This window comes from Drechmeria coniospora, chromosome 01 (assembly GCF_001625195.1).
Source record: "Drechmeria coniospora strain ARSEF 6962 chromosome 01, whole genome shotgun sequence".
Classification (NCBI taxonomy): Eukaryota; Fungi; Ascomycota; class Sordariomycetes; order Hypocreales; family Ophiocordycipitaceae; genus Drechmeria; species Drechmeria coniospora.
In genome coordinates, this window is record NC_054389.1 from 6,031,281 (window position 1) to 6,057,750 (window position 26,470).

At 56.0% G+C, this 26,470-nt stretch overlaps 10 protein-coding genes across 10 annotated transcripts; 5 read left to right on the forward strand and 5 right to left on the reverse strand.

Annotated features, from left to right (window-relative positions):
• Positions 1-109: 109 nt before the first annotated feature.
• Positions 110-3,106, reverse strand: DCS_01537 (uncharacterized protein; the record flags this gene model as incomplete). The annotated part of the gene is made up of 1 exon (XM_040798869.1): positions 110-3,106. One exon carries the CDS (start codon positions 3,104-3,106, stop codon positions 110-112), a length of 2,997 nt encoding a protein of 998 aa, XP_040659752.1.
• Positions 3,107-8,474: 5,368 nt separating this feature from the next.
• Positions 8,475-8,858, forward strand: DCS_01538 (uncharacterized protein; the record flags this gene model as incomplete). The annotated part of the gene is made up of 1 exon (XM_040798870.1): positions 8,475-8,858. The coding sequence occupies one exon, from the start codon at positions 8,475-8,477 to the stop codon at positions 8,856-8,858; it is 384 nt and encodes a 127-aa protein (XP_040659753.1).
• A 726-nt stretch (positions 8,859-9,584) lies between these two features.
• Positions 9,585-10,513, forward strand: DCS_01539 (uncharacterized protein; the record flags this gene model as incomplete). Its single annotated transcript, XM_040798871.1, has 2 exons — positions 9,585-9,848; positions 9,935-10,513. 2 exons carry the CDS (start codon positions 9,585-9,587, stop codon positions 10,511-10,513), a joined length of 843 nt encoding a protein of 280 aa, XP_040659754.1.
• An 834-nt stretch (positions 10,514-11,347) lies between these two features.
• Positions 11,348-11,986, reverse strand: DCS_01540 (hydrolase; the record flags this gene model as incomplete). Its single annotated transcript, XM_040798872.1, has 1 exon — positions 11,348-11,986. One exon carries the CDS (start codon positions 11,984-11,986, stop codon positions 11,348-11,350), a length of 639 nt encoding a protein of 212 aa, XP_040659755.1.
• Positions 11,987-12,470: 484 nt separating this feature from the next.
• DCS_01541 (small nuclear ribonucleoprotein) lies at positions 12,471-12,822 on the forward strand (the record flags this gene model as incomplete). The annotated part of the gene is made up of 2 exons (XM_040798873.1): positions 12,471-12,670; positions 12,753-12,822. The coding sequence occupies 2 exons, from the start codon at positions 12,471-12,473 to the stop codon at positions 12,820-12,822; spliced, it is 270 nt and encodes an 89-aa protein (XP_040659756.1).
• Positions 12,823-14,770: 1,948 nt separating this feature from the next.
• On the forward strand, positions 14,771-15,784 carry DCS_01542 (GTP-binding protein EsdC; the record flags this gene model as incomplete). The annotated part of the gene is made up of 1 exon (XM_040798874.1): positions 14,771-15,784. The coding sequence occupies one exon, from the start codon at positions 14,771-14,773 to the stop codon at positions 15,782-15,784; it is 1,014 nt and encodes a 337-aa protein (XP_040659757.1).
• Positions 15,785-16,758: 974 nt separating this feature from the next.
• Positions 16,759-18,246, reverse strand: DCS_01543 (C6 finger domain protein; the record flags this gene model as incomplete). The annotated part of the gene is made up of 1 exon (XM_040798875.1): positions 16,759-18,246. The coding sequence occupies one exon, from the start codon at positions 18,244-18,246 to the stop codon at positions 16,759-16,761; it is 1,488 nt and encodes a 495-aa protein (XP_040659758.1).
• A 683-nt stretch (positions 18,247-18,929) lies between these two features.
• Positions 18,930-19,876, reverse strand: DCS_01544 (uncharacterized protein; the record flags this gene model as incomplete). The annotated part of the gene is made up of 2 exons (XM_040798876.1): positions 18,930-19,639; positions 19,705-19,876. 2 exons carry the CDS (start codon positions 19,874-19,876, stop codon positions 18,930-18,932), a joined length of 882 nt encoding a protein of 293 aa, XP_040659759.1.
• A 1,441-nt stretch (positions 19,877-21,317) lies between these two features.
• DCS_01545 (amidohydrolase family protein) lies at positions 21,318-22,670 on the forward strand (the record flags this gene model as incomplete). Its single annotated transcript, XM_040798877.1, has 3 exons — positions 21,318-21,358; positions 21,512-22,197; positions 22,267-22,670. 3 exons carry the CDS (start codon positions 21,318-21,320, stop codon positions 22,668-22,670), a joined length of 1,131 nt encoding a protein of 376 aa, XP_040659760.1.
• A 536-nt stretch (positions 22,671-23,206) lies between these two features.
• On the reverse strand, positions 23,207-25,333 carry DCS_01546 (uncharacterized protein; the record flags this gene model as incomplete). Its single annotated transcript, XM_040798878.1, has 1 exon — positions 23,207-25,333. The coding sequence occupies one exon, from the start codon at positions 25,331-25,333 to the stop codon at positions 23,207-23,209; it is 2,127 nt and encodes a 708-aa protein (XP_040659761.1).
• Between the last annotated feature and the right edge of the window lie 1,137 nt (positions 25,334-26,470).

Here is a 26,470-nt window from a genome sequence, read left to right on the forward strand (position 1 = left end):
CCGCACGGGGTCTCCATCGTCAGTCATAATTATCCGCCACGCCCCTGCCTCCAGTCCCGTTTTGCAATACCATGCCGATTCAACACCTGAAATAAGTCATCATGCGAGTTCAGATCAATGCTCTGCTGTCGTATGGCTGGTCCTTGGTGCTCATCGTCTTAATTACTTCATCAACTCCGTGACGAACTTCCTTGGGCCCACTGATCATCTGCCGAAGTTGTTGTGAACGCTTCTCCCGTCTCCGTTCGCTGAGCACCCGTGGCAGATTTTGCATCTCTTCAAAGCGGCTACTGATGGAAAACCGACGTAATCTTTTCTGGCTTGGTCGTCGTCGTACGATTTGGCTTTGCCAGAAACGGTAGCGAGCCCCTTCGACTGGGCTTGGCGACGTACCGTCCAGTAGGCTCGCTCGTCGTCTCGTCGAGTCTGCGCTCGCCCGGCGTCGCATGACTCTAAGACTACCACTAGGAGTCCGCCGGATGGTGCGTCGCTCGGGGCTTGGCATGTTGCCGACTGGATATTGGTCGTCGCGGATAGGCATGATCGCGAATGTACGCTTCATCCTTGCGCTGAGACTCCTTTTTGGCATCCGGGACCCATTGTTCACGACTGTGTGCAGGTGCACGTCGTCTTCGAAACTGTGCTCATGGTTCTTATAGTCGCCGTCGCCCTCCTCTTTCGGCCACTGAGGCCGCCAATACGGATGCAGTTTGTCCTCATCCGTGAACTGTGCCATTTCCCGGTTGGCGAAATCGGCAACGTCACCGTCACCCCCTGCTGTGGTCGCTCCCAAAAGATAGCGGCCCTGCTTTGACAAGGAAAGCGTCCTTGTCAGAAGACCAGGGAGCTTCGTTGATGTGGGAGGGTAGTCGACGGAATGACGACGGCGGCTCAGGGCTCTTCGAACAATGGATGGACGGCGACGAGGACTAGGCTGTGCAGGCCTTTCCTCTGCCGGCGTCGTGCCCGAAGGAGTCGCCGGGATGAAATTGATGGTCGGGGGGTACGTTGGCGGCTGTGGTGGTGGTCGAGGATTGCGGAGGGGAGAATCAACTTCATCGGAGGCAATCTGCTGAGGCGGGGTCACCATCCCTCCACCAGGGTTTGTCCTCGTAATCCTCGGGGGGCTGGCCGGTAATTCCCTCGCTTGCGTCTCGTCAATTGTGCTGCCAGATGCCTCAGTCGACTTCTTTGATTGGTTGACGATGACGATGGAGGAATTCTGGTGGGGGTACATGTGAACGACGAGGGCTTCAGACACTTCGGGAGCCGTGCCAATCGTCTCAAAGGAAGCAATGCTGAAGGGGGTGTTCCTGGAAGAGATTCTCTTCGATGCAAACCCGTCATCATGGCGACTAAGAGTGAAGTCTTGGCTCTCCCTTTGCTCAAACCGACTTGAGACGGACATCGGTGTCTGAGCGTCCATTCCTGGCAGAGGGCTATGATGGAGCTTTGGGTCGAGCAACACATTTTCTTCTGTTTCGCGCGACGGCGGCTGGTGAAAGCTGATGATAGCTGCAACGCTCTCCCTAGTCAAGGAAGCAGCTCGCGAGGTATTGCCGCTGCCACGAGCTGACAGAGACGAAGATCGCGCAGGGATGGACGGGGGAAAATCGATGGTCCTTGGGCCCAAGAGTTCTGTCGGGACTCGACTCCTACCTCGGTGGTTCGGTTCGGCCTCCAAATGGTCGCAGGGGTGCGTGTTTCGGGGTGGCAGACCATCGCTCATAGTCCTCCTCGATCGTCTGCTAGACGTAGATCGCAGGGAAGGCGTCTTGGTCGGCGGTAGTTTGCTCGAGGACAGCCGTTGCGGTATGATGACGACTGGTATTCCGCCGCTCTTCCATACTTCACGTCTTGCCCGCCCGCTGGATGAAGTGGGTGTGGTTGCATTTGACGTGCGGGGGTCGTCAGGTCGACATTCAGCCTCACGTCGCGTGCTAGGCAACGGTATCGAACGACGGCTCAAGTTGGTCCCGGTCCGGGCCGACACTTGGCACGTCATGCTGGGCTCTCGCAACACACTCTGCTTTTGGACTCGGCGAAGAGTTCTCTGTCGCTGAGGTGGAAGACCAACTGGATTAGTCTCAGTATTGACGGAACGCATAGAATTCATAGACTGGCTCGAAAACCGTCGAGTATCCGACCGCACCCTGGTCCCCGAATGCGCGAGGTCATGCTCGCGACTGGGAGAAGACGAATCCGCAACAGCACCCTCACGCCGCGATATTTGACGGGCATATTTTGTTGCATTCGTCGGCGAGACGACGTCATACCTGCAAATTGCTTCGTGACCGATTTGACGAGCAACTCCCGTGGTGGTTGGGCGTTGGCATCTTTCCGACTTGTCAACTGGCTCCCTCTCGAGGCAGCTTGCCTGCAATCTGCCACATTCTTCTCTGGGAGGTGAGTCATGGGAAACAGTTGGTTTGATTTCCAGCTTTTCCAATGCCAGATCCAGCGTCGGGAGTTGGATAGTGCTTGTGGCCTTGCTGTCGGAGACGTGCCGGATTGCGGTTCGTGAGGTTGTTAGAGAACCACTATCGTTTGGCCGAGTGGGATCGTCCTCGGGAGAAGAAAGCTCTTCTCGTGCCGTTTGGAAAGATTCGGTGCGCGAATCTGCCAGGGTATTCTTGGATAGGCCGCGATCTCGCACTGACAGTCGCAAAGCTCGCGCGCGGGTCGCGGGGCCTGGGGGCGTGACGTCGGGAGTCGGGGGACTTCGCTGGTCGGGAGGAGTTGCTATAGGCCTGTGAGGTAAAGTTTGAGGGGTAATTAGGAGATGGCTGGTACTGATCGTCGGACTTGATGGTACGGCGGAATGGCTGCTGGAAGTTGTTCGAGAGTGATTCGGCGGAGTAGGAGGCGGGTCTGGACCTGAGCTTATCACCCTCGACTCGTGCTTCGGAGATCGGGGACTCGAAAGGTGCGAGTCGCCCGTTATGACAGCGGCCGTATCGACGATGATTCGGTACTTTTCTCGAACAAGCTGAGCATCATGGAACCTTGGATCATGGCGGGGTCGAGGGAGGGGTTTGTGCTTCTTGAACTGACGCTGGGATGTCAAGTCGGCGTGTACGCCAAAAGCGGGCGGCGTTGCCGCCATGATAGGCGGGTGGGCGACTGGTGCGGTGGCAAGCATATTCGATGAGAAATGAGAAGCTGGATGTTGTCGTGGCGTGAAATTCCTGACAGCGGTAATTTAGGAAAGGGGGGCCCCGTGCATGCTGAACAAAGGCTGAACAGGACTGGCTCCATGCAACTAGAGGACGGTCGGGTTCAGGGCCGGCGGCCGTTGACGGAGGAGGAAGGCTTCCGAAATATGGTATCACCTCGAGGCGAGGAAGCGTAGGACGGGCTGAACGGGCATCCGAGACAGGCAGGCATACAGGTACAGGTTCGCTAGCATGCAGTTTTGCAGGACGATAAGGGTGAGCGAGAAGGAGACGTCGTGCAAGGGGCGGTCAGGAATCTTGGTCGTCACAAGCAATCCGAGAGGGACGGAGGTGAGGCTGGCGGCAGGCGAAGTGACGGACGGAATCCTCGTCCGCGGGTCAGCGCTGGAGAAAGGCGCGCGGTCACAAAGGAGAGCGAAGGACGAGGATCATTTCGATGGATCTCATCCCGCGACAGGTGTTGCGGGGGTAACTGGCACTGGTAGACGCCGGCAACCGCTGGTGGATGTCGGCAGGATTTGACAGGGCAGGTTTGACGTGGTAGAGGTGCCAGTTGACGTCGCAGCGGGTGGTGCTGATGTCTCGACGAGTTCTAGATGCTCATATGTCTAGATGTTCAGCCGCTGGTCCAAGGCTGGAGGCGTGAGGGGGCAGACGAAGGGGATGAACAAAGGGGACAAAACAAGGGGGCAACAGATCGGTGGCAGGTGGAAGCAGCGAAGCCGGAGAGAGGGAGGTGCAACGGATGGTCTCGCCTGCTTAGTCCCACAGCAGGTATTAATTGGGGGGACTGACGCAGCGGTTATCAGAGGAGGGAAGGGATAGCGGAGCGGGTCAAGCCAAGGAAGGAGAGGCGGGACGGGACGGGTCACGAAAGGTGAAAGAAATGGTCTTTGTTCGAAATTCAACATGTACCGAGTCGGTCGTCGTGGGCACATAATGCACAGAGAGATACTAAAAAATACATGGAATCGGGTGCTAGTTGGAAAGCAGTACCAGAAAGGATCTAGCGCCTTCAAGAGTTTGGTCGACTAAGGGCAAGTTGGAGTCGAGACGCAGATGCACGAGTACAGTACTTACTTACAGCACTTGCAGCAACGACATTCTGGAACGTACTTTAGCACGTACAGTAAGTAGTACAGAGTACTTACTTAGGTACCATACTACTGTGACTACTCCGTACATGTGCTGTACTTGTACAGTAATTATATGGGGTGCCTACTGTAGGTGTTGCATGCACTCAAATGGTACTATTCCCACCAGATAATTGCACACGTACTGTACATACTTGTACACCTCTATAATGTACTGTAGCAAGAGCAGATGCCTGACCTTGCCTGACAGTTCTGTCACAGATACGAGTAAATATTCGAGGGCCAGCGATCAGGTTGCCAGGTACTATTTACTGTATGGCACGCACTTGCCACATGTGTGCCAACGTGCATGTGCTTAAGTACATGATACTACCAGTACTGCGCTTGCATGCTAGGATGTACTTAGGTGTGTCGTATAGCATAGCCATCTGAATACAGCAGGTACCGAACATGGAGCCGGCGTCATCGTTGGCCCTGTCGAGTTGTGTTCCTACGAATTTACTTGTACTGCTCCATGGATCAGGGGCCGACGTCGCTGGCGTCGAGGCTCACTTTGAACGGCGTGGACCACATGCAAGTGTACACCTATCGCCCACCATCCACACGCCATGCGTACAAACACACAGCCCGACGGTTCAGTCAGGACATCCAATACCCATCATCACTGCCACCTGGACCACTTCACAGATCACTGCAGGTGTACATGCAATCGTGCTGCGGATATGCTCATGAGTGCGGGAGGTATCCTGGCGGATGGATGTGATCGGAACGCCTTCAGCTCATCATGGCCGAAAGCTTGCACTGGTGTGCAAGGCTAGAAAGCACCAACGACCGCCAACTCTCGATGGCATAGGCGTATTCGTGTGAGTGGGCAGCAGATGATAACCTCTGGCTGGTAAGAAGTTGCCGCAATAAGCAGATTATATGCGCCATTTATGCGCCCACGAGTATTACTCGCGCCCTTGTATTGTATGCACTTGGTTGCGCTCCGCAATTGCAGTTGGTATGTGTGCTGCATGGAGAGAAGACGGCAAGTGTTCCTCGCCCACGCTCTACCTAGGTGCCGAGGAGGTGAAATATTGCAGGATACGTTGGCTCTCAGTCGCAGCTTGGTCGGTCCCCTGATCGCATGATCCTTCGTCTGCTCGTCCTCGTCCATTTCCGTTAGCGACGTAGCCACGGCCGGATTGGCGGAAGACGAAAGCTTTCTCTGCCCTCCAGGATTGGACGGGACAAATCATATGGGTTCCAAGCGCCAATTATGCGCGCATGCATGTACTGCACATGCAGGTTGGACGCGGTTAGATGCAGGTTGGAAGCTGGCTGGGTGCGTGCTCGAGTCCTGGTGCCGTTTTAACTACACGTACGGAGTCCTCCGTACGTCACCACGACACAGGGGTCCGAAATGCGGGTGGCTGAGGTAGAAGGGTACTAGGTATGTAGCAGCAGGGTACGTTGCTGAGGTTGGAGCAGACCCTAGTGCTGAAGGTGGCTCCAACTGTGGGCACTCCGTATTACCTTGGTTGCAGTCAAGGTATTAATTACTCCGTACTGGTAGTTGGAACTTGTCGCCATGACAAGGTTGCTCACCTCACTCTGATCCCCACACCCGACGACTTTGTCGCGCAGCAGAAACTCCCAGCACTCTCTGACGCCGTCAACTCAGCGAACGCACGATACATCTGCTGTGGATTCGATCCGTATACCCTAAAACGTTTGGTTGGTACTTCTGCTCACAACGGTAGTGGCATACAAGTACAGTATGCGACTTGGTGCCACAGGTACTCGCGTTTCCAGCCCCTTGCATCCCCGAATTGGAGTCACCTCCTCCGTATTCGATGCGATTCGAGAGAGTGCGAGTTGTGGCAGATCAATAGTTTTCTGACCAGCCACTTATGTGTCTCTTGACGAAGCCGACTTCGTTGCCTTCGCAACGTCAGCTTCGTGCCTACTCCGTGCAATTGTCGCAATTCCGGCTGGGCCGAGGTCTAAAGCACTTCTATTTCGATCCCTTGATCCAACAGAATATGATTTGTTCTCCAACACTTTACACGAATTTACTCTACAGACTACACGGAGTAGACTCCAGGCTGTACGGAGAATTCCGCTATCCGATTGCCGGGAGCAGATTTGATCGAGAGGTCGGATGCGAAATGAAACCCCAAGGAAGCATGGGCTTCTCTCCCTCCGACGACGTGAATCAGCGCCAGAAGCGGCAGCACGTGCACAAGGGCTGATGAGAAAAAAAATGCACCAAGTCTGTTCCGTGCTGCATGCGAATCGTGATGTGAAGAGGTGGCATGGTGGCAAGGGGAAGATGGAAGCTTGAGGGCTCGCAAGTCGAGTGACGATGCAGTGGCCAACGCTATCGTACAATGGAACGTCATGCAAATCACGGGGTGGTTGTGACACGCACGCACCTTGACCACGATTGTAGAAACTTCAAGAATCTCTGCCAGCCGTCTTCGAGAACATACGAGAGGTAAGTGTCTCTGCATGTACTTTGTACTCTGTACGGAGTACGGAGGACTGTATTAGTAGGTAGTAATATAAGTACAGTACATGCACATGGTGGTGGACTGCACACGCAAGTACATGGAAACAGTACACTGTACTTACATATTGCTAGATGGGATTTACAAGTACCAGTACTCCATAGGTATGCGGGTATTTATCAGAAAGTACTGTACGAGAAGGATCCAAGTATTAATACTCCGTACTCTCTCCGTACAAGTACATCCAGTAAGAGGTCGTCGGAGAGTGGCCCGGTGCAGTGCCATCACAGTCATTGCAGTCAGTCCGATTGCTGAAGGCGGCGCAATGAGGAAGGGTCCGTTGGTTGGCGAGTTGTTGCTCTCGCAAGAGCAGTACAAGTGCAAGTAAGTACTGTGCCTTGTGGTAAATAACCAATGTGGACCAGGTACCGACAAGGGCCATCAGCAGCTCACTTACTTACAGTGGGGGGCAAAAGGTATTTGCTCCTGTTTAGGTACCACATTCCAAGTCCAGTCAAGCCTAATTTATTTGGTTAGTAATATAACAATAAATATTTCGTCTACCACCCCTCTACTGCAGCAATAATAGCCTCAACGCAATGGGGCATTGGATCAATCAGCTTCTAAATCTCGAAGATAACGAATCTATCGACTCGTCCTTCGAGAGGTAGCTTGCAAATCCGTAATCGCAATTGCTGCGATAATTCCTTGCCTCGAGGCATCGTTACGGCTGCTTTGAGGCATGTTATTGCTACGTTTGATGCGCATGTAGCTATTGAATTGTTACAATACTAACGACAATGATTAGATTTGATTAGACTTGGAATGTGGTACCTAAAGGTGGGCAAATACTTTTTGCCACATACTGTAGGTACAGCTTAACCAAAAAAAAATCCCAGAAACAGGACGAGCAGCTCTAGGGTAGCAAGAAGATGTCAAGTCTATGTAGCTCTCAAGAAACACAAATAATTACACCTCAGGCATCTACTGGAATCAGTCCATTATTTTTATGTCCTTATATAGCATATGTGTATTATAATTATAATTTAAATAAAATAGAAAATGAATTTTATGGCTATTGTGTGTACTTGCTAATAGGGTGTAGTGAATGAAATAATTATTTTGTACTTGTTTAAATAAGACTTGAACAGTATTGTGTTGCATTGTGTAAGATGCAAAAAAATCAATGATGTGGGATACTAGGAAGGTACAAGGCTAGTCTCGTGGACCCATAAAAAGATACCTGGACCCAGTCTATTATTTTGGTCTACCAGTACGAGGCCTGCCTTGAGGTAGAGGATCGATCGAATGGGGCACCTCGGGACTCCTCCTACCCCTGCGCGTCCCCGCACGTCGATCTCGCTAGATGGCTACTACAACTACAGAGTACTTGTACGGAGTAATACTCCATGGCCCAACCTCCTCACCATGTACTCCGTACTTCGTACTCCGTATTCATATCCAGTCTCCTCCTTCGACTTGTCCACCTGACTATTTGGGTATATTCGCTTGTCCATCGCCCCGAGCCGTGGGTCGTGTCGGTCTGACGGTAATCCGGTGGAGCGCCTGATACCATGCTTACGGTGGGCTGAATGCAAGCTGCCTTGCTTGCATGTTTGCTTGCTTGCTCGCTTGCTCCTCGTGCTATACCCGTTACTGTGCTTCTGTGCTACCATTCGGCCAGCATCTTCGGTCCCTAAGCATCTCTCATGACGCTGACGTCAAAATTCTCAGCTCCTTCGTCCGTGCATGAGCCAAAGGACTCGTGGTGGACCGATGACGACGCACCACCAATCGGTGAATACGAGAACCTGGCCGAATCTGCGGATACGAGATGGCAGCAGATTGATAGTTGGGCGCTGTCCATCATCGCTTCATCATTTTCCCACCCCACAAAGAGTGCTCGCAGCCAGTGGCCCGGATGGCAGCTCAAGTACCTGGGCCTGTCATGGATCATCACGACACTCACCCGGCTTCCTGCCCGTGATTTCTCCCTCCCCTCAGACCACCCCTTCCGACCACCCCGACTGCTTCTGTCATCGAAGACTCCAACTGATAACTGCGGGAGTGGCCCCCTGCAAATGCGAATGTGACGCCATGGCAACCTCGGGCCAGTCAGCATGGGCCGGCTTCCAACTGTCCACCACACACAAGAGTGCCCTGCCTTCCATCGGACTCCTCCAAACAGCAGCTCCTCAAGAGTGTACCATGACCATTGCACCGATGTTGTCTCATCTATTTCCTCGTCATCGTTTTGCGGCGTCTGTGGTTCGTCGATATTGATAGCCTTCGCGACCATGCTCATTTCGGCAGCCGCCTTGAACTTCGTATTATCTTCCCGTCCGCCTCCCGGCTTGACCCTCCAAGTGTGGGACGTGCGGGCCTGCAGGCGTGCAGACACTGGACAGGTGTACGGCACACTGTGGTCCTTCTACCTGCCCACCTAAGCTATTTTCAGCAGCCGGCCATGTGTGACGGTAGGCCTCCTGCCGTCCTCCATCGATCCGATGCATTCTCTGTCGAGCCTCGAGCGTGGGCCGTCTGGCATCGGCCGTCGGGGCGCTGCTGACAGCTTGCGCATAGCTATCGTGCATGCATATATGTACCGGTATATAAGAAGAGCGCGAGCGGCCTGATTCTGCTCGCTTCCTCGTCAACTATTCCCATCGGACAGTGTTTTTTACCCCCAGAAACACACACTTTCGCACGCCTGTGATACAAGCACATCGTCAATAACTTACCTTCCTCACGCGATTGTAGGCAATAACGTTTCGGATCGACCGGCGCACAACCCTCTTGAACTTATTACAGCGTGCGCCATGAAGAATTCGGCTTTCTTTGCCGCCACCCTAGCCGCCGTCGCGGCCAGCGCTACGGGCATCGACGATGCGGACAAGGTCAACTGCGCCAGGCCCAACGCAAACTACTGCATCGGTGGAGACATCATCCTGCGCTGCGACGAGAATAGCATCGGCACCAAGGGCCGCTGCTCCGCCAACGTCTCTGGATACCCGCCTTTTGGGGGCACCGCCGAGTGCTTCGAGAGCTCCGAGGAGGCAGGCGACGCTGCTTGCCAGAAGAACGTATGTGCCTGAACTCGCCTCCTCCCCGCGCACAGCACGGGACGAGGCATCCTTGGCAGTGAACCAGAGGCTCACATATCTCGCAGTGCGTCGTCTATGCTGAGCCCTCCTTCACCCTGCCCGCCGATCGGTGCACGCCGAGCTATATCCCAACCCCGGTACGCCGAGCCGTCACCAATGCCGAAAGCGACATGATGAGCATCCCGGAAGGCACAAACCTTGTCACCGCCGATGACCCGGCCACGGACTCTGTCGACTTTGCTACTGTCACTGGTACCATGTCCATTCCCGAGGGCTCTCTTGCCATTCCCGACGACCCCGTCACCGTCACCGGCGATACCATGTCCATCCCCGAGGGCACCCTCTCCATTCCCGAGGGCACTTTGCCTGTTCCTACTTCCGCAAGCACCAGCACCAGCCATGCTGCGACTACGGGAAGCCTCACGGAGCAGACTCGAACCCCTACAGCCACAATGCCCTCCGGCCGGCCATCAACGCGGCCTACGGGTACTGCGGCGACTGAAAGCCAGATGGTGACGCGAACGACGGCAGCGACGACGGCAGCGACGGCAGTGACGACGACGGCGAAGACCGCATTAGCGCACGCGAACCGCGTCACCGGCCTGCTGCTTGCTGCCGGAATAGTCGCCGTCTACCTCCTTTAAGCTGCGTCGTCCCAAGCACGGCAGTGCTGGATCGAACCTCATGAACGATGCGAGAAGTCCAGATGTCTTGTATATACCGGTTGGACGAGCTGGGCTGCACGGCAACGCAATGAAGAGGATGAAGGGAAGCGAGAACACATGCGCAAGTGCTCCAGCATATGATGGCCAAGATGATGAGAGTCAACGGCGTGCATGCATAAAAAAAGTATACTAAGTACTGATGTCGTGAGGCATTTTGCTGGGTCACTCACACGTTGCTATATGCACTGCAGTTGACAACACCAGTGGACGTCGGGGGGAGAACGCTTTACCAGCTAGCGTAGTGTACTTGATTGCCACAAAAATGAACATAATTCCTTGCTTAGCCGTCGTGCACTTTGGAAGTTTGAACATTGCTAAGTTGTGGCGCGTCCCGCGTCCCGTCCAGCCACTAGTACGGTAGATGTCGAATACGGAGTAACGGGGCTGATCTAAAATGGCTTTCAGCCAGCGCCTTCTTCTCGTGGGTGACGTCGGCGCGAGCGAGCTGCGTTTCCCGACCAGGAAAAGAATGGCGATTAGAGAGCGACGTTGCTCGAAGGGTTGTCTTGGTCATGGAAATCGGATACTGGATGCTGCCAGACGCGTTCCGGTCTGGGACAGCCGCAACTCCCAGCCGTTGCAAAGGTGAAGGTGAATGCCGACTTTATTCATCGCGATGCCAGGCCGGTAAAGTCCACGGATTGGGTAGCACATGTTCAACAAGCCGATGGCAAGGGGTACCCAACATCTGCGGCATGACGGGAGAAGAGCAGAACGCAAAGGAAGCCGAATGAGTGGTAGTGTTCTCACTGTTCACAGGGCCTCGACACCGTCCGTCTCTTCTTGCCACCAGGACTGCATCAGCTCGATCCTCTCGGTCCGCTTCCTCGCCAGCCGTCGTCCCTCGGCCGTCTTCATCATGCCCTCGAGTCGGACGAGCTTCTCGGCAAAGTGGTCGATCGAGTCGCCAAGGGCGCGTCCCTTGGCACCGCCAAAGGCAAAGGCGCGGGCGACGCCGACGGCGCCGATGGCATCGAGTCTGTCCGCATCCTGCACGACGGCGAGTTCCGGGTGGGCGTCGATCAGATCGGCAACGCGGGCCGGGTCCCGGACCTCGGATGAGTAGCTCACGCCGAGGCAGATGGTTTGCACCTTGCTCGCAAGGACAGACGGGGCACCAAGGGAGACGAGCAGGTTGTGCACGAGCCGCGAGCCATCCTCGCCCGGTGCCAGGTACTTTTTGTCACCAACGTCGTGGAGGAGGGCGCAGAGGGTGACGATGGGCCGTGATGTGGCGGGCGTATGCGACTGGATGTGGTGGGCGAGAGCGACCACGCGCTCGATGTGGTGAAAGTCGTGGGAGCCATCGTACTTGGCCATGTAGCTTCGCGCATAGTCTGTCGCCTTTACGATGAGATCATCGGCGACTTCGAGTTCGAGAAGTTCACCCATGCTGACTGGCTGGCTTCGACGCCGGATGCTGCTTTGTGTGCTATCGCCGCAGGCGTTCGAATCCAAGCTGGGCTGGGCTGGGCTGGGCTAGTCTGATATGCTTCACTGCTCCCTGGTGCGTACGTTCCGCGATTCACAGCTCACGATTCATGATCCCGCACAAAATCAACCATTCATACGGAGTACTCCGTACAGTGATTGTCGATGAATTGTCATCGCCGCGAAAGCGCCCACCATAGGCCAAGCGGACTGTGAACGGGTCATCACGTGATATTTGCTTAGTCAGCTTGACCATCTTTCGTGGAAGCCTTGTGGATCTCCATGCTGCCGTGAAGCACCTGGCGTGCGAATACAACCATCGTGAAACTTTCAGCCTCGTTCTTGCCCGACGCAATCCTTAAATCCCCAAACGGCTGCACGTAGTCCAACTTTTTGCGAACGCACACCGCAGACGAATATCAGTCCTTCCCCAGTCGCAGGCGCCATGAGCTTCGTACCCGTCAATCCGCGGCCGATGCTGCAGGATCTTGTCGACAGAAACGTCTCTGTTCGCCTGAAATGGGGCCAGACCGAATATCAGGGCGTGCTCAAAGCCATCGACAGCTACATGAACCTCCAGCTGGCAGGCACGCGCGAATTCATCGACAACAAAGAGACTGGCCATCTGGGACAGGTGCTTATTCGGTGAGTGATCCCCGGTGTCGCAGGAACTGGGCCTCGTGCCTCGTCGTTGGTTCCGTTGCTGACATTTGGCGGTGAACGACAGATGCAACAACGTCCTGTGGATTCGGGGCATAGCAGGGGGTGAAAACGGCGATACGGAAATGAATCAATAGCCGACCGAGTTCTGGAGGGTGGACGATGGGAGGATACGGGCAGTGGTCTGACGACGCGATCGATGGTTTGGACGTCGGCCCCTAAACCAAGGCATCCTGGCGACGACCAGCTCATAAACGCCAGGAAATGGCAGCAAAGCAGTGCCGTCACTATGCCTGCATCCGCGCTCGTCAATGCTTCTGTTCCGATTAGCGTTGTCACCACTCTTGCTGTCCTTGCGGCAAGGTCTCAACGTCGCCCGAGCCAATCTCTGGTTGGATTTCTGAGAAAAGGCGTTGTTTGTCACATGTTACCACGCTGGAGCATTTTCTGTGTTTTTCTTATAGCATTTATCTCCTCCTACCTTGGACCTGACCGAATTGTCGACGAGCTTTGGACGGGTTCCTAGTTGGCAGTGGCATCGGGCCTGTCGAAGCTGCAAGGGATCTTTGTACAGGTGCGGGCAAGGGGGGCTTAATGAAGAACCGACGTAGGCATTGAAATCAATGTCATTTCGTTGACCGCATGCATGTGACCTTGTGACACGGAATAGAAACACTACGACTGGGCAGTTTTGAATCATGAACCGAGATCAACAGTCCACACGAGCGTGATCCGTTTCCGGTCCGCGACGATGGGTGAGCGTACTGTTGGTAGTGAGTGTTGAACTGTGCAGCTGGAACACTCCAGCTCTGGTCCGAGTGACGGCCGGGGCACAATGATGGGAGAAACAACAACGCAGACGGCCAACTTGTCATCCAGGTAGATCTGCTGGAGAGAGCGTTTTCACTCGTATGGTCTGTCTTTTTGCCGCAACCAAGAGCCAAGCAGCGTGCGTCACAACACAGTCGGGCAAGTGGCGGTAGGGGCGGTGACCCAATCAAGCGTTGCCATTAGACGCTGACGACGATAGCAGAGCATTCGGTGTGGCTGACTGAGCGCTGCTACTGGCTGGTTCGTGCTGCAACGGCATGGGCCTGCCCACTAGAAAGCTGCTGCCAGAGTCGAGAGGCACCACCACCACAAAGTTGCACCACCAAGTGCACGAGGCAATCCGCGACGTCGATCATAACACTGGATTACTAGCACACCACTAAGCAGTTAGGTGCTGATCAGGCCTACCAATGCCGGTGTGATACACCACCGTACGGCTACTTACCAACGTACAGCACTGTACGCCGTACACGGGCGGTGGGGATGCGGTTCGGTCGGTCCGCTGTAAGCGCCGTCCTGACAACGTTGTGACCGACGACGAGATCCATCCATGTCATCCATGTCATCCATCCGCCTTCCCAGCTTCCCTCATCCATGCAACGGCCATCTCATTGGCCGCGTTCCACAAGCACAGCACTTGCATGGCTACGTCGTATGCATGCGTAGGTGGTAAGCAAGTCGCGCCCGCCTTTGGACGAGCGGAGGCAAAAGCGAGGGAACGAGCGGAGGAAAGAGTGGAGGACAGAGCAGAGGGCGGTGGCCGGTGATATATATGCCGGTCGCCGCAAGTCGCTTCTTCCTTGCCCCCTCTTCTCCTCCCCTTCTCCTCAGCAAGCCCTGCCAATTTGAGTCCTCCTTTCTGCTGTGCCCAACACCTTTGCCTTTGCTTCTTTCGCTGCCCCTTCCAGCAGAGCTGGTTCTCTGCCTTTTTCTTCTATTGCCTGGTTTCGTCGTCAATCCGCCATCCAACCGCACGCCCTCGGTGACAACAACTTCTTGCTGCCGGTCAGCTTGAAAGACGAAATCAGTCCATATTACACTCGTACTCTTTTTTGTTTCATTTGCATACGGCACAGTCTACATTCTCTTAATCACAGAAACTGGGATTTCAGCTTGCTCACCAACTCTAATATTAAACTCAACCACCATTGTCAGCCATTTTTAGCCATCACCAGCTGGCAGCTAGCCCCCCAACTTCGCCGGCAGTGAGAACATATGCGAACGAGGCCATCGACCGACGTGAGAGCCGCCAATATGTCTGCTGTCCAGCTCTCCTTTTCCCTCCGAGTTTCCTCGACTGTCAAGGCCGTCCACCTCCTCGGCTCCTGGGACAACTACGTCGGCCAGCTCCCGCTCTCCAAGGACAGGAAAGCGTCCAAATCTGGCTCGTGGAAGGGCACCTTTCGATTTCAGAACTCGACGCTCTCGGCCGGCCAACGATACTGGTACTACTACATCATCGACGGCTACCACGTTGCTCACGACCCCAGCATCAAATCCACCACGGAGCCCACTACCGGCCGCGAGTTGAACATTCTCGACGTTCCTTCCGATAGGCACCACACTTCTTCGTCATCGTCTCGCAAGTCCTCTTCATCGTCTTCGTCTTCCAAATCGTCGTCGTCACACAAGTCCACTTCCAAGGCGTCGTCGTCGTCGAAGGCGTCATCGCACAAGTCCAACCGCAAGAGCTCGTCGTCGTCGTCGTCGTCGGCTTCGTCCTCTTCAAGACAGCACTCCCCCTTCAAGGATCACCACCTACCACCGTGGAACCGAGCTGAGCTGTCTGTCGACATCCCCAAGGGCCGTCCGCTCTCCGTCTCACGAATCCAGGCACCCAAGCCCATGACTCCCCATGTGACGAAGCACATTCTCGACTGTGACTACTACGACAGCGACGCTCTCGCGGAGCTCACAGCTCGTTTCGGTAACGCCGCCCTCGACGATGAGGATCTCATTACCAACTTGGGCTATTCACCCGTCTCAACCACTGGTTCCTCCTTGTCCTACCGCTCCGGCAGCTCGTCTCCCAACTCGCCGCTCTCGGGCTACAGCACGCCCAACTCCGACAGCAGCGCTTGCACCTGCGAGCGCTACGGCATCACCCGTAAAGGGGAGCGTGTTAGGCTCGACTGCGGCGGCTCGTTCTGTGGCTATGAGGATGACGGTTCGTCGTGCTCGAGCGGTAGTGGCGAAGACGAGTACGGACCTCAGCAGAGGTACTCGCGCACCACCTCGTCGCGCCGCAACGGCATCCATGTCTGTTGAGACATTTCCACCCAGTGTCGATGCGCGGTGGTGTTTCCTTCTCGTCAGATACCAGCACGAGGACGATTTTCCCTGGCTGCTCGCACTTCGTTCGAAACAGGCAGACGGCCATCGGATTTTGACATTGCTGAATTTCTACCTCGGTGTTAGTGCTCGATTTTCATGTCCCGGTACGCTTTCATTTAATCTCCACCCCTAAACCCCCCTCTCCCGCCGCAACGCAGCATCGCCCGTGCCAAGCCGGCACTTGGAGAACACGGATGCCTGCTCGCTGTGCGCGCCATGACTAATGGGTCGATGCTGCGACCCCCTTGTAGGCACTTTGAACCTCGTGCCTGCGAGTAACGTTCGTTGGTGGGTTCACAATCGCATGTAAACGAGTGACGAGCACAAACGCACGAGGACACAATTTTCGTGCGCGCGCCCTCTCTTGCTGCTGCGTGGATAATATCGGAGCGCTTCGCCCCCGGGCGAGGTGCCAGCTCCGCAAAGAACAGCAAGTTGTTGGATTTGGCCCTGGGCCTGGCGGTATTGACGGTGCAGGGCTAGCCACTACCACTGTAGATGCGAAGGAGGGCAGATGAATGGCCAAGGCACTGGAGGGTGTACCAACCATGCTGCCAGTCTGTGCATAGTTGACGGTTGAATCTACGCGCACGGAGCCTTTTGCCTGCCAGCAAGTTGCAGCGTCGTGAAAACAGTACAATCAGAGTATGATGTTCAACGTCCGTTTTGTGTCCTATCTTTCCGGACAGGAACGAACGGATAACGCGACAGAGACCAATCACAATGGCTGACTAGGCATTCCTGGATGATAAGTCTTCGTTGCAGAGGCAACAACGTTCATGGCCAAGGATCGGATCATGTCCCAATAATGGAGCAAGCACACTCGTCAGGCAGGCGACGTTCTGAGGCGGAATGTGTCATGTATATGTGGCTTCATGCGAATGAGACAGCTCTATAACACTTCATCCTCATCCGGTTTCGTCTCGGAGCACTCGAAGCGGCCAGGCTATCGAGTCACGCCAATAGGAGCCCAGATGCTGAGCTATCGCCCGTATCATGCAGGCCCCGGCGTCACCAAAAACCCAAAATCGGCGGCAGCGGTGCAAGAGAACACCGTAGTGGGCCAGGATGACGAGGGCCTCTGGCTGATGCCGCCGCAGGACATCGATGTAGTCGGCTCCGACGGTGACGGAAAAGGCCGAGGCGGCGTGCGGCCCGCCGTTCGGGTCGTTTATGGAAGCGTGGAGGTCAAAGGCCCACTGGAGGCGATCGACGGCCTCGCGACAAGCGTGGACGGTGGCGGGTCCGAGGTCGGCTTTGTCCAGAAGGGTCAACAGGTGGGTGAACTCGTGGGGCGGGCTGCTTCCGGGCGTGTTAGGGTTGGACTTCATGGCGATGAGGCGCTCATTCGCATCCCGGGTAACGGAGAGCAGGGGCTCCAACTCGGAGTTGAGGATATCGTTCCAGGTGGGCCGAAGGACAGCGCGGATGCCGTGGTGCAGACGTAGACACTCGACGAAGCTGTCGATGAAAACGTAAAAGTGCGAGCGGTGAAGATGCCTCACGGAATCGAGAGTCTCGGCGAGGACGTGCAAGCTGAGAGTGGACGCGAAGAGGAAGCGAGGGATGGCGCTGGTTGTGTCGTCGGGGGATAAGGAAGCCGTCTCGCGCGTGAAGCAGGCGACGGCTCTGGTCTGCAGTTCCGTCGCTTGGCGTCGGAGCGACGATGATTGGGATGAGGGTGCCGTGATGGCAAAATGAAGGGCCGATATGGCGAGCAGCTGGTCGATGAGATAGGGAGCGTCGACGGCGTGGCGGACGGCGATGTCGACGACTCGCTTTGTCTGGCCGGACGCCATCATGTTGTCACTCATGTCATTCTCGGCGTGATGCAAGAGCATAAGATGCTGAGCGGTGAATAGAGAGGGCCGACTGGAATCGGTTCCACCCCCGAACTCAGGCGCCGGCCGAGCCGAGAATGCTTCGTCAAACGAAGGTAGTAAAGGCGGCGCGGCGACGGGGGCGACGTTGAGCGGTCGCCGATGCAGCTCATTCTCGGCCGACGGCTGGCTCTGGCTCTGGCTCTGGGGGCTGTTAAAACCATTGCCATCCACAAAGTCATTTGGAGAGCTTTGCGTCTGGGCCGGGCTCTGCGTCTGGGCCGGGCTCTGCGTCTGGACCGGGCCCTGCGTCTGGACCAGGCCCTGCGTCTGGACCGGGACGATGGGCTTCGTCCTCGTCCTCCTCCGCGACGGCTCCTTGGGTGGCGGGAATGCGCACTCACGCTGGGCGGTGGAACAATGCGAGCAGACGGGACGCTGTTCATCGCAGCGGATGTGGCGCCTCTTGCATTCTACGCATCCGTTCCTAGACTTCTGGTGAGAGCGACGAGAGATCCTGACGGCGGCGCCAGGACTTTCCACCTGCCTCTCCACAGTCGCCGTCGTCGGAGCCATGATGACGGGGGTCAAGGGCGCAGAAGAGGAGCATGCATCGTGCGATCTCCCACGTCAGCGCCACTGCAGTTGCATCGTATCGATTGGTGGGCGATTCAGGTAGGAGAGGGCATCAACTGTAACATTGATGTAGGGATGGTGAGGGATGAAGTTGGTGAAGTTGACCACCTCGCCCATTGGAGCCGGAAGGTGCCCAAAGCGGCAAAGTCGGGTCAATGGCGGCCGACGCTTCCTTCCCGCCATGACGCTATCTTGGCACCTTCCTTGCACTGGAGCTGAGCGGCATGGTCTGCAAGGCACATTGATGCACTCCGACACATACTTTCTACTGTACTGTAGGTAGGTAGGTGTACACGTAGGTACTTTGATGCATGTACTAGTACTCAGTACCCGTAGTAGTTTATAGTCATGGTTACCGTGTCGAATTGTTCATTATTCCTTGTACATGTACAATCTCTGCATGTGCTGCATCCAAGTACCAAAGTATGCACTCAATCTCCAATCCCGCTCCAATTACATGTATATCCCAAACCAAAACAAAAAAAAAAGTGTCCAGACGCCCATTTATGATCCCAAACTCAACTTTGTATCCGCGCGCCCATCCTTGAAATCTTTTTCCCCCAGGCTATTCGTCATCTAGGAAGCATTCTACCGTACGAGAGAAGGAAATCGCAGGCCATGCTCTACTTCATCTCTCTGCCGCCATGCTCCAGATCGCCAGTCGTGTTCACCGAATCGGACTCCAACTCATCCATGTCTCGCGGCTTGTTGAGGTTGGACGCTCTGAGCTCGCCAGGATAGATGACGGCGTACAGAATCATGACGAGGAGTATAGGCACGGCGTCGAACACGTAGAGCGTCCACTCGTTCTTCAGCAGGTAGCCTTCCTTGCCCATGACGTACTCGATGACACGGAAAACGGAGCGCAGCATGATCAGGGCGCTTGTGGTGTAGAGCATGGCCATGATGTTCTTCCATCGGCGGCCGCTCTCCAACGAGGCCCGGCTCGGCCACCTCCGCATGCGGACGTCGAAGACGGCCGAGGTGACGATGAACAGGCCAAACATGGCGATCTGGATGAAGAGACCGGCGAGGATGATATTCTGTCCCGTCTTGGGGTCGAAGCCGCTGGTGCCCATGAGCCCGCCGCCGGTGCTCTGGACCAAAAAGGAGAAGATGTCGCCGATGACGAAGGCTCGCGTCAGCCACTTGATGGGGATGAGGGAATGTCGCTCGCCGTGGATGCTACGCATCAGCCGGCCGAGAACCATGTACAAGGAGGCGGCGAAGAGGGCGGGCGCGACGAGGATGAGGATTGATTGCATAATGTATATGCCGAGCTGATCGGTCTTGTCTTCGGCGATGGCTCGGACAGCGTAACCCAAGGTCTCGACTGCAACGGCGCAACATGGCTCGTCAGTATGTCACCCCTGGACGGTTGGTTCGATTCACACTTACAGATCCCGCCAACGGCAAAGGCGATGCTGAACAGGGTTTTCGTCCGGACGATGCGCCATACGATGACGACGGTCGCCAGAGCGTAGAGGATGGCGAAGACGAGGCCGGCTGGTTTCGACGGGACATATTCCCAGAGGTAATAGTTGCCTTTGTACGGTTTTAATTCGGCCATGTTTGTTCGCTTGTGGAAGTTCTCTCTTCTAATTGTCTTTATTACGAGTTCAGCGGCATCGAAGGACCAGGCGTCGTCCATCATCTTATACCTTTTGGCCGTCGTGTGGCCGTGCAGTTGGCCGCGTACTTGCCGCTCCACACGGCCTCGCCGTGTTGCCAAAATAGGCATCGGGCCTGTCCGATATACGCGGACCACCACGCTCGGGGGACGCTTGGGGGGAATTGTCGCCAGAATACGCGTATTACTTCACCTTCACCTGAAGTACGTACCTGGTCGAAATACGCGTATTTTAACGCCCACCTGCTAAGTCCCTCCCCTGACGGGAAACTGGCATTCATGACAGTCGCGACGTCGCCATTATTGCTAGACTCGTTGAGCTCATGAATCATAAATCACAATGTCTCATTACGCCACAGGGGCCATCTGAGCCCCAGGGCGCGATACGGAGCACGGGCTAGGAGCATGACGATTCGCCTCTCTCGTAAACAGTGTTTTCGGTTACGAATGTTGGACGCCTGCATTCTTGGCGGTTTCCATTTATCCAGCAAAGAGCAGGCAGCCCAAACTTCTGCAGATAGTTGTCTCATTTCCGTACCAAGATTCAAACTTGGAAGTGACCAGCTGTGTTGCCAAGCACACGTTTCCATCTCGTCGCATTGTGACATTGGAACCCCAGAGGTCGCATGCAAACTACCCAACTTTGTCCCGAGTGTTCTCCCTCCTGCCCCTACCCGTCCAGGTAAGCTTGACATGATAATACAGGAAGGAGGTAGATATGAGCCATGTAAATGGTATACTGCAGCACTGTTGCGGTAGGCTGCATGTTCATCTACCGAGCACAGAGCATGGAGAGGATAATGCGAAGGTAGCAAGTAGGTACCTACAGGTGCGTAAAGTTAATAGTACCTGTTCGTTGTGAGAACAGACAGAGCTGTACCTGCACCTACTTAGGTGTTGATGTGCTGTACATGTACGGAGTACTCCGTAACGTACTGCACATGTAATACTTGTAGGTACAACACATGTAACACCGTACTTACGGTGCAGTTGCCACTGCTGTTATTGCTCCTGCAGTGTGCGAGTGCTTACTTGTACGCCGTACTTCTATGTACATAGGTACTTGATACGGCGTTTTACTTACATGTAATTACAACTATTAACTCCTTGACTGGAAATATTAGTTGTACAACTACGGAGTACAGTACTCCGTACTGCAAGTACAGTACATGTACTGCAGGTCCAAGCAAGTACAGTCACTTGACAAAAGTGACGATTCAGTTTTGGTTGCGCGACTCCTACAAATTGAATCGACATTTCTGTCACCCCACTGTAAGTACCTGCACTACCAGTGGGACTCCGACGTCACTCTGCCACCTGCCTCCCGATTGGCATGGCAGTAATTAGGGGATCACAGAATAATAGCGGGGTCGGTAACGCCATGAACCCCAACCTCGACCGCTCAGTTCTCGAGGTCAATCTGTGAGTAGCTTCACTCATGCAGCTACTTCACAGATCCAGAAGCTTTCCTGCCTGCCACCTTTCATCGTCATTCACAGCCCGAGAATAGAAGTAAGATCCTTTCCCCCGACGCCGCCGCCGCCACATTGTCTCTTCGCTCCCGCTACACGACAGAGCGATTAAAGGGCCGGCGCGCCTCCAGCCGCAGACCATGGCAGACGACCAGCTTATCCTTCCCATCATCGACTCCCACATCCATCTCTACCCCGAGTCCGAAACCGACTCGCTCGCCTGGTACGACGCCGAGCATCCTCTCGCCGGTCAGCACTCCCTCGACGAGTACCGCGCCGCCGCCAAGTCGGCCCCTTCACTCCTCGGTTTTGTCGCCATCGAGGCCGACCGCAAGCACGACCTCGATGCCGGCGCCCGCGACGGTTCCGGCTGGAAACTGCCCCTAGACGAAGTCCGCTGGCTGAAGCGAGTGGCCCTCGGCCGGCCCAAGGAAGGCGAGGGCCACGCGGCCGACGATGCGAAGCTGTGCCTCGCCATCATCCCCTGGGCACCGCTGCCCAGCGGCCCCGCCGTCATGGCTCGCTACCTCGACGCCGTCAAGGAGGCCGCCGGCGACTCCTGGCCCAAGATCAAGGGCTTCCGCTATCTTCTCCAGGACAAGCCGCACGGGACGATGCTGACCCGGGACTTCGTCGATAGCCTGAAGCTCCTCGGCAAGAAAGGCTTCGTCTTCGACGTCGGCATCGACCACCACAGCCGGGGGAAGAAGCAGCTAGACGAGGTCGTCGAGATGGTCGGCCGCGCTCACGAGGGCGTCCCCGAGGACGAAAAGGTCACCTTCATCCTGAGTGGGTGTCCCCCGATCCGCTTCCTCCGTCGCGGCGGCAGCCCGTGGGCCTCCTAACCTCGTCGCGTAGACCACCTCTGCAAGCCCGATCTCACCATCTACAACGTCACATCCGATCCCTCTTTCCACGCCTGGCGCACCGCCATGTACACCCTCAGCAAGGCTTCCCACACCTACATGAAGCTCTCCGGCGCCTTTGCCGAGATGCCCGATTCTCTACGTACCCAACCGGCCGCTCACATCTTCCAGGCGACGCTCGCCTGGCTCGGCATCATCCTCGCCACCTTTGGCCCCTCGCGCATCATGTTCGGCAGCGACTGGCCCGTCTGCGGCGCTCACGCCCTCGGGGATGGAGAGGAAGCCTGGCCCAAGTGGAAAGAGGTCGTCGACAAGATGTGCTGGATGGCAACGCTGGGTGATGAGGAAAGGGCCATGATCTTCGGGGGAACTGCCAAGAAAGCGTACCGCTTGTGAACGAGCAAAGCTGCTTCGGCAGTCATCCAGTCGGCGGCGTTGAGCCGTTGGTGCTGCGATCAAGGGCATCGGCGCTCGAGAGTCGATTACCGACACTGCAGCTTCTTGCACGTACTTGCTACCAGACGAAGCAGGGGTCTAGACAGTTCATCGCTGCCGGTGCTGCAGATAGTTCCTCTCCTGTCCCTCATGTCACTTGTTCAGACCGCCTCGCATCTGAAAGCACACGAGGTAACGGGTATTCTGGGGCCGGGCCGCACTTCATTCAACTATAAAGTCCAAACGTACGTGCAATCATCAATGCTAACCAAGAGCACGAAACGCCATCCCTAGGAAGAGGCAACCCTGAATGGCTGTCGGTCGCGATCGGACGTGTCTACCGGGGGGAAAATCATGTCCAACAGGACGCATCCTCACGCTTCGCTGCCCCCGTTTTCCATGACTCCCGACCCAGCCATCCTTTTCGTCATAACCGCCGAGCCGCGACGAACAGAAGTCCTTAGTGTAGTGGAAGGTGAAAAGGCCATGGCCGCAGCCTACTCGGCGCGTCCGCGATAGTTGCCCATCTTCTCGATGGAGCTCATGATGCCGCTTCTCGGCATCCCCCCTGGTCGTGGCAGTCCACCGGAGCCGTTGCCGCCACTCTTCGTCCGCTCATGGGGAGCGCGCAGTCCCGTCCCGGGCGCACGCAGGCCTGAGGTGCGGCTGGCGCCGTTCGCGGATGCCCGGGGCGTCTTGGCCAACTCTGCTTGTCGCTGCGGTTGAGGCTGTGGCTGAGGTTGCGGCACCGGCTCTTGCGCCTGCTTCTGATGTTGTGGTTGCCCGACAAAGCTCTGCATGCTCATCATCTCCTCCGCCAGCTGCACCAGCTCGCCCTTCTCCACCCTTTCCCGTTCCAGCATCCCCCGAAGCTGCTCGTTGTCCTTCTTGACTGTCGCCGCCACGGCCTCGAGCCGCCGCACATCCGCATTCAGCTCCTTGATCGTCGCGCTGTCCCGCACAGCCTGCGCCTTGCACTCCACCATGTCGGAAGCTTGCGCCCTGGTCATGGTCGCGTCCCGGCCGCTTCGGAGCCTGTCCTTCTCCCCCGAGAGCTCCTCGATGCGCTTCTCGAGCTCACGCACCTTCTTCTCCCATCGGGACTCGTACGACTTCTTCAATGCTGCGACCTTGGTCTCGTGCTTGCTCTTGTAGAGCGCGTGGAGCTCGCGGGCCACGCGCTCGACTGCCACCTCCACCTCTCGGTTGGGCCCGGGCGGTGTGGCCGTCTCAGGAGAGGACGCGGCGCATTTGTCGGATTCCTTTCCGGCCCTCATGCCCGCCATTTTGCTCTCGGCTTCTTGGTGAAGCATTTCGGCCGCTTCCCTGCGCTTCTCGCTCTCGTCGAGCTTCTGCTCCACCTCCTCTCGTTCTCGCTGGCCAAACTCAATTTCCTCTCGCACCGTTCGCAGCATGCTTTCCATCTCTCGACTTCGGCACTCCCAGTCCTCCTTCTCCGCCTTGAGCTGCTCGATGATGGAACGCTCCTCGCGGACTTGCTCTAGGGACTCGCCGACTCGCTTCTCTGCGTCGCCAACCGCAGCCTTCAGCGACTGGACTTCGGCATCCTTGCCGCTCAGGGATGCCTTGAGAGAGCTGATCTCCGACAGGAAGCCAGACTTGAGGGACTCGAGCTCCCGCGGCGTGATGGTGGGAACGCTTCGGGGCGTCGGCATGGGAGGTATTTCAAAGTCGATCAGGTTGCTGAACGGTCGACTAGGCGTCGCCGCCACGTTGAGCGCGGCTCGAGAGGGCGACGGGTTGCCTCGCTTGGCCGGCGACTTGTGAGGAAACCTCAATTGATCGGTAAAGTCCATCAGAAGATTTGTAGTGTTGCCGCTGTCATCGTGCGAGGGCCCTCGGGCGGATGGTGCCGGTGAGGCCTCGTGCCTCGGCCGTGGCGCTGCTATGCCACCGAAACTTGACAACTGAGACGGAGTTGTCTGCCCCAGCTTCGCGAGCATGGCCATGTTGGGCACGGCCGAAAAGGTGCTGAATGTGCTGACCATGGTGTCGTCCGGTGCCGCAGCTTCATCCTCGGTGCCTTGCCGAACGTCGACATTGAGAGTTGTCGCCGTCCCATTCTCCGCTTCACCCTCCTCCAAGGCACTCTGTTCGTCCTCGAATATTTCAATCGCCTGCTTCAGCCCCTCGTTCTGCTTCACCGCCTCCTCGAGGCTGAGTTCGCGCACTTGCGGCGTCGTCGTCTGCGGTGCCTCCTCTGGTGCACTGATCTTGACGGGGAATCGCTTTTCGGGTGATAACTTTCTCGGACTGCCCCGGGTGGCTGTGCAGTCCGAAGAAGCAGAGGAGGAACATCTTCGGCCAGAAAGGATCTTCAACGGCGAGAGCTCCACGCCCGAGATGACGCGGCTATGTCTGGATACGTGAGTCTTGGCCGGTGACACGTTCTCCTGATCCGCCACCGCGGCCTCGTTGAGCGTCGCCATTTGGCTTGACCGATGCGCCGGCTCTTCTCCGGCGATGCCGGATGATTGCTTGGTGTACGCTCTCACCATGTCGTATTGCTCGTATTGCTCGTGCTTCGTCGTCGTCATCGTCGTACGGGGTGTCGAAAAGAGATTTAAAGTTCCCTCAGTAGCTGGCATCAGCGGCGTGGCCATTCTGGTTGCAGTGTATCGTGCGGTAAATTCGAAACAGCGCCGAAAGAAATGAACAATCGGCAGGCAAGCTTCTGCGACGCAGCCCGACTTTTCTTGTTTGCGCGTGCTGCAATGGCAGATAGGTTTGATGAGCAAAAAGAATGCCTGTCCTGGAAAGAACCATCTCGGTTCTGGGGGCTCCATAATACTCATAGGGGCAAAATGACGGTGTGGGCCCAATGGAGTTAGCGTGCGTTTGTTTACCTGTTGACCCAGCAACGTCGACCGACCTTCTCACGTCCTCCGTCCCATTGCACGTGCAGGCAAACAACAGCTCACATGGAACTTGACGCAACACGACCATTCAATGAAGCCGATTTGTAAATTTCTCTCACAATGGATGTATATCATCTAGCCGTGGAACCGCTTTACCGCGGCTTACGTGCTCGCATCACTTCCCGCTTTGGGACACATTAATCACCAGGCCATCCACGGCAGTTGAAGGAACCGAGTCCAATGCAAACCTACTGTGTAAGTAGCCTGGCTTGTGCTAATCCTGGCATCATACACACACACATACACGTCTTGAATAACTTTTATTGGTCATCTCATAAAGTCGTTAGCTGACAGCACACCTTGTCCAAAACACATAGTCTTAGGCGTTACCAACAGCGCGCTACGACAACCGGACAAAGAAAACAGTGTCATAACTTCATCATCAGGGCCCTTTCCGACACTACCTCGTTCGTTTCCAATACGTCCCCCGTCAGAAGAGCTCGAATCTTGCCAAGGAAAAGCGGGGATTAGTCGCGTGGTCGGCCATGAACTCATCGTTCCCGCCTGAGAATCGTAACAGGCCCGCAGTGCATTTTTCTTCTCCAGCACTCCGCATCGTTGTCCGCGCGACGAATGATACCATGAAAGGCCGCAGTAACAGTATTAAGTCCATCCGTGTAAAGCGTGACTCGTCCGGCCGTGCACATCCATGCCCAGGCGTCTCAAATACATCAGAACCGGGTTGCCGTGTCTCGTCAGCGCGTCCTCGAGACGGTCGTTGCCGATGAGCCGTTTGCGTGTACGTGAATGTCAAGGAAATAACGAACACGTGCTGAGGAAGAAGAGAAACGCTGCCTTGAGGGCATGTTTCCCCTCCCCCGG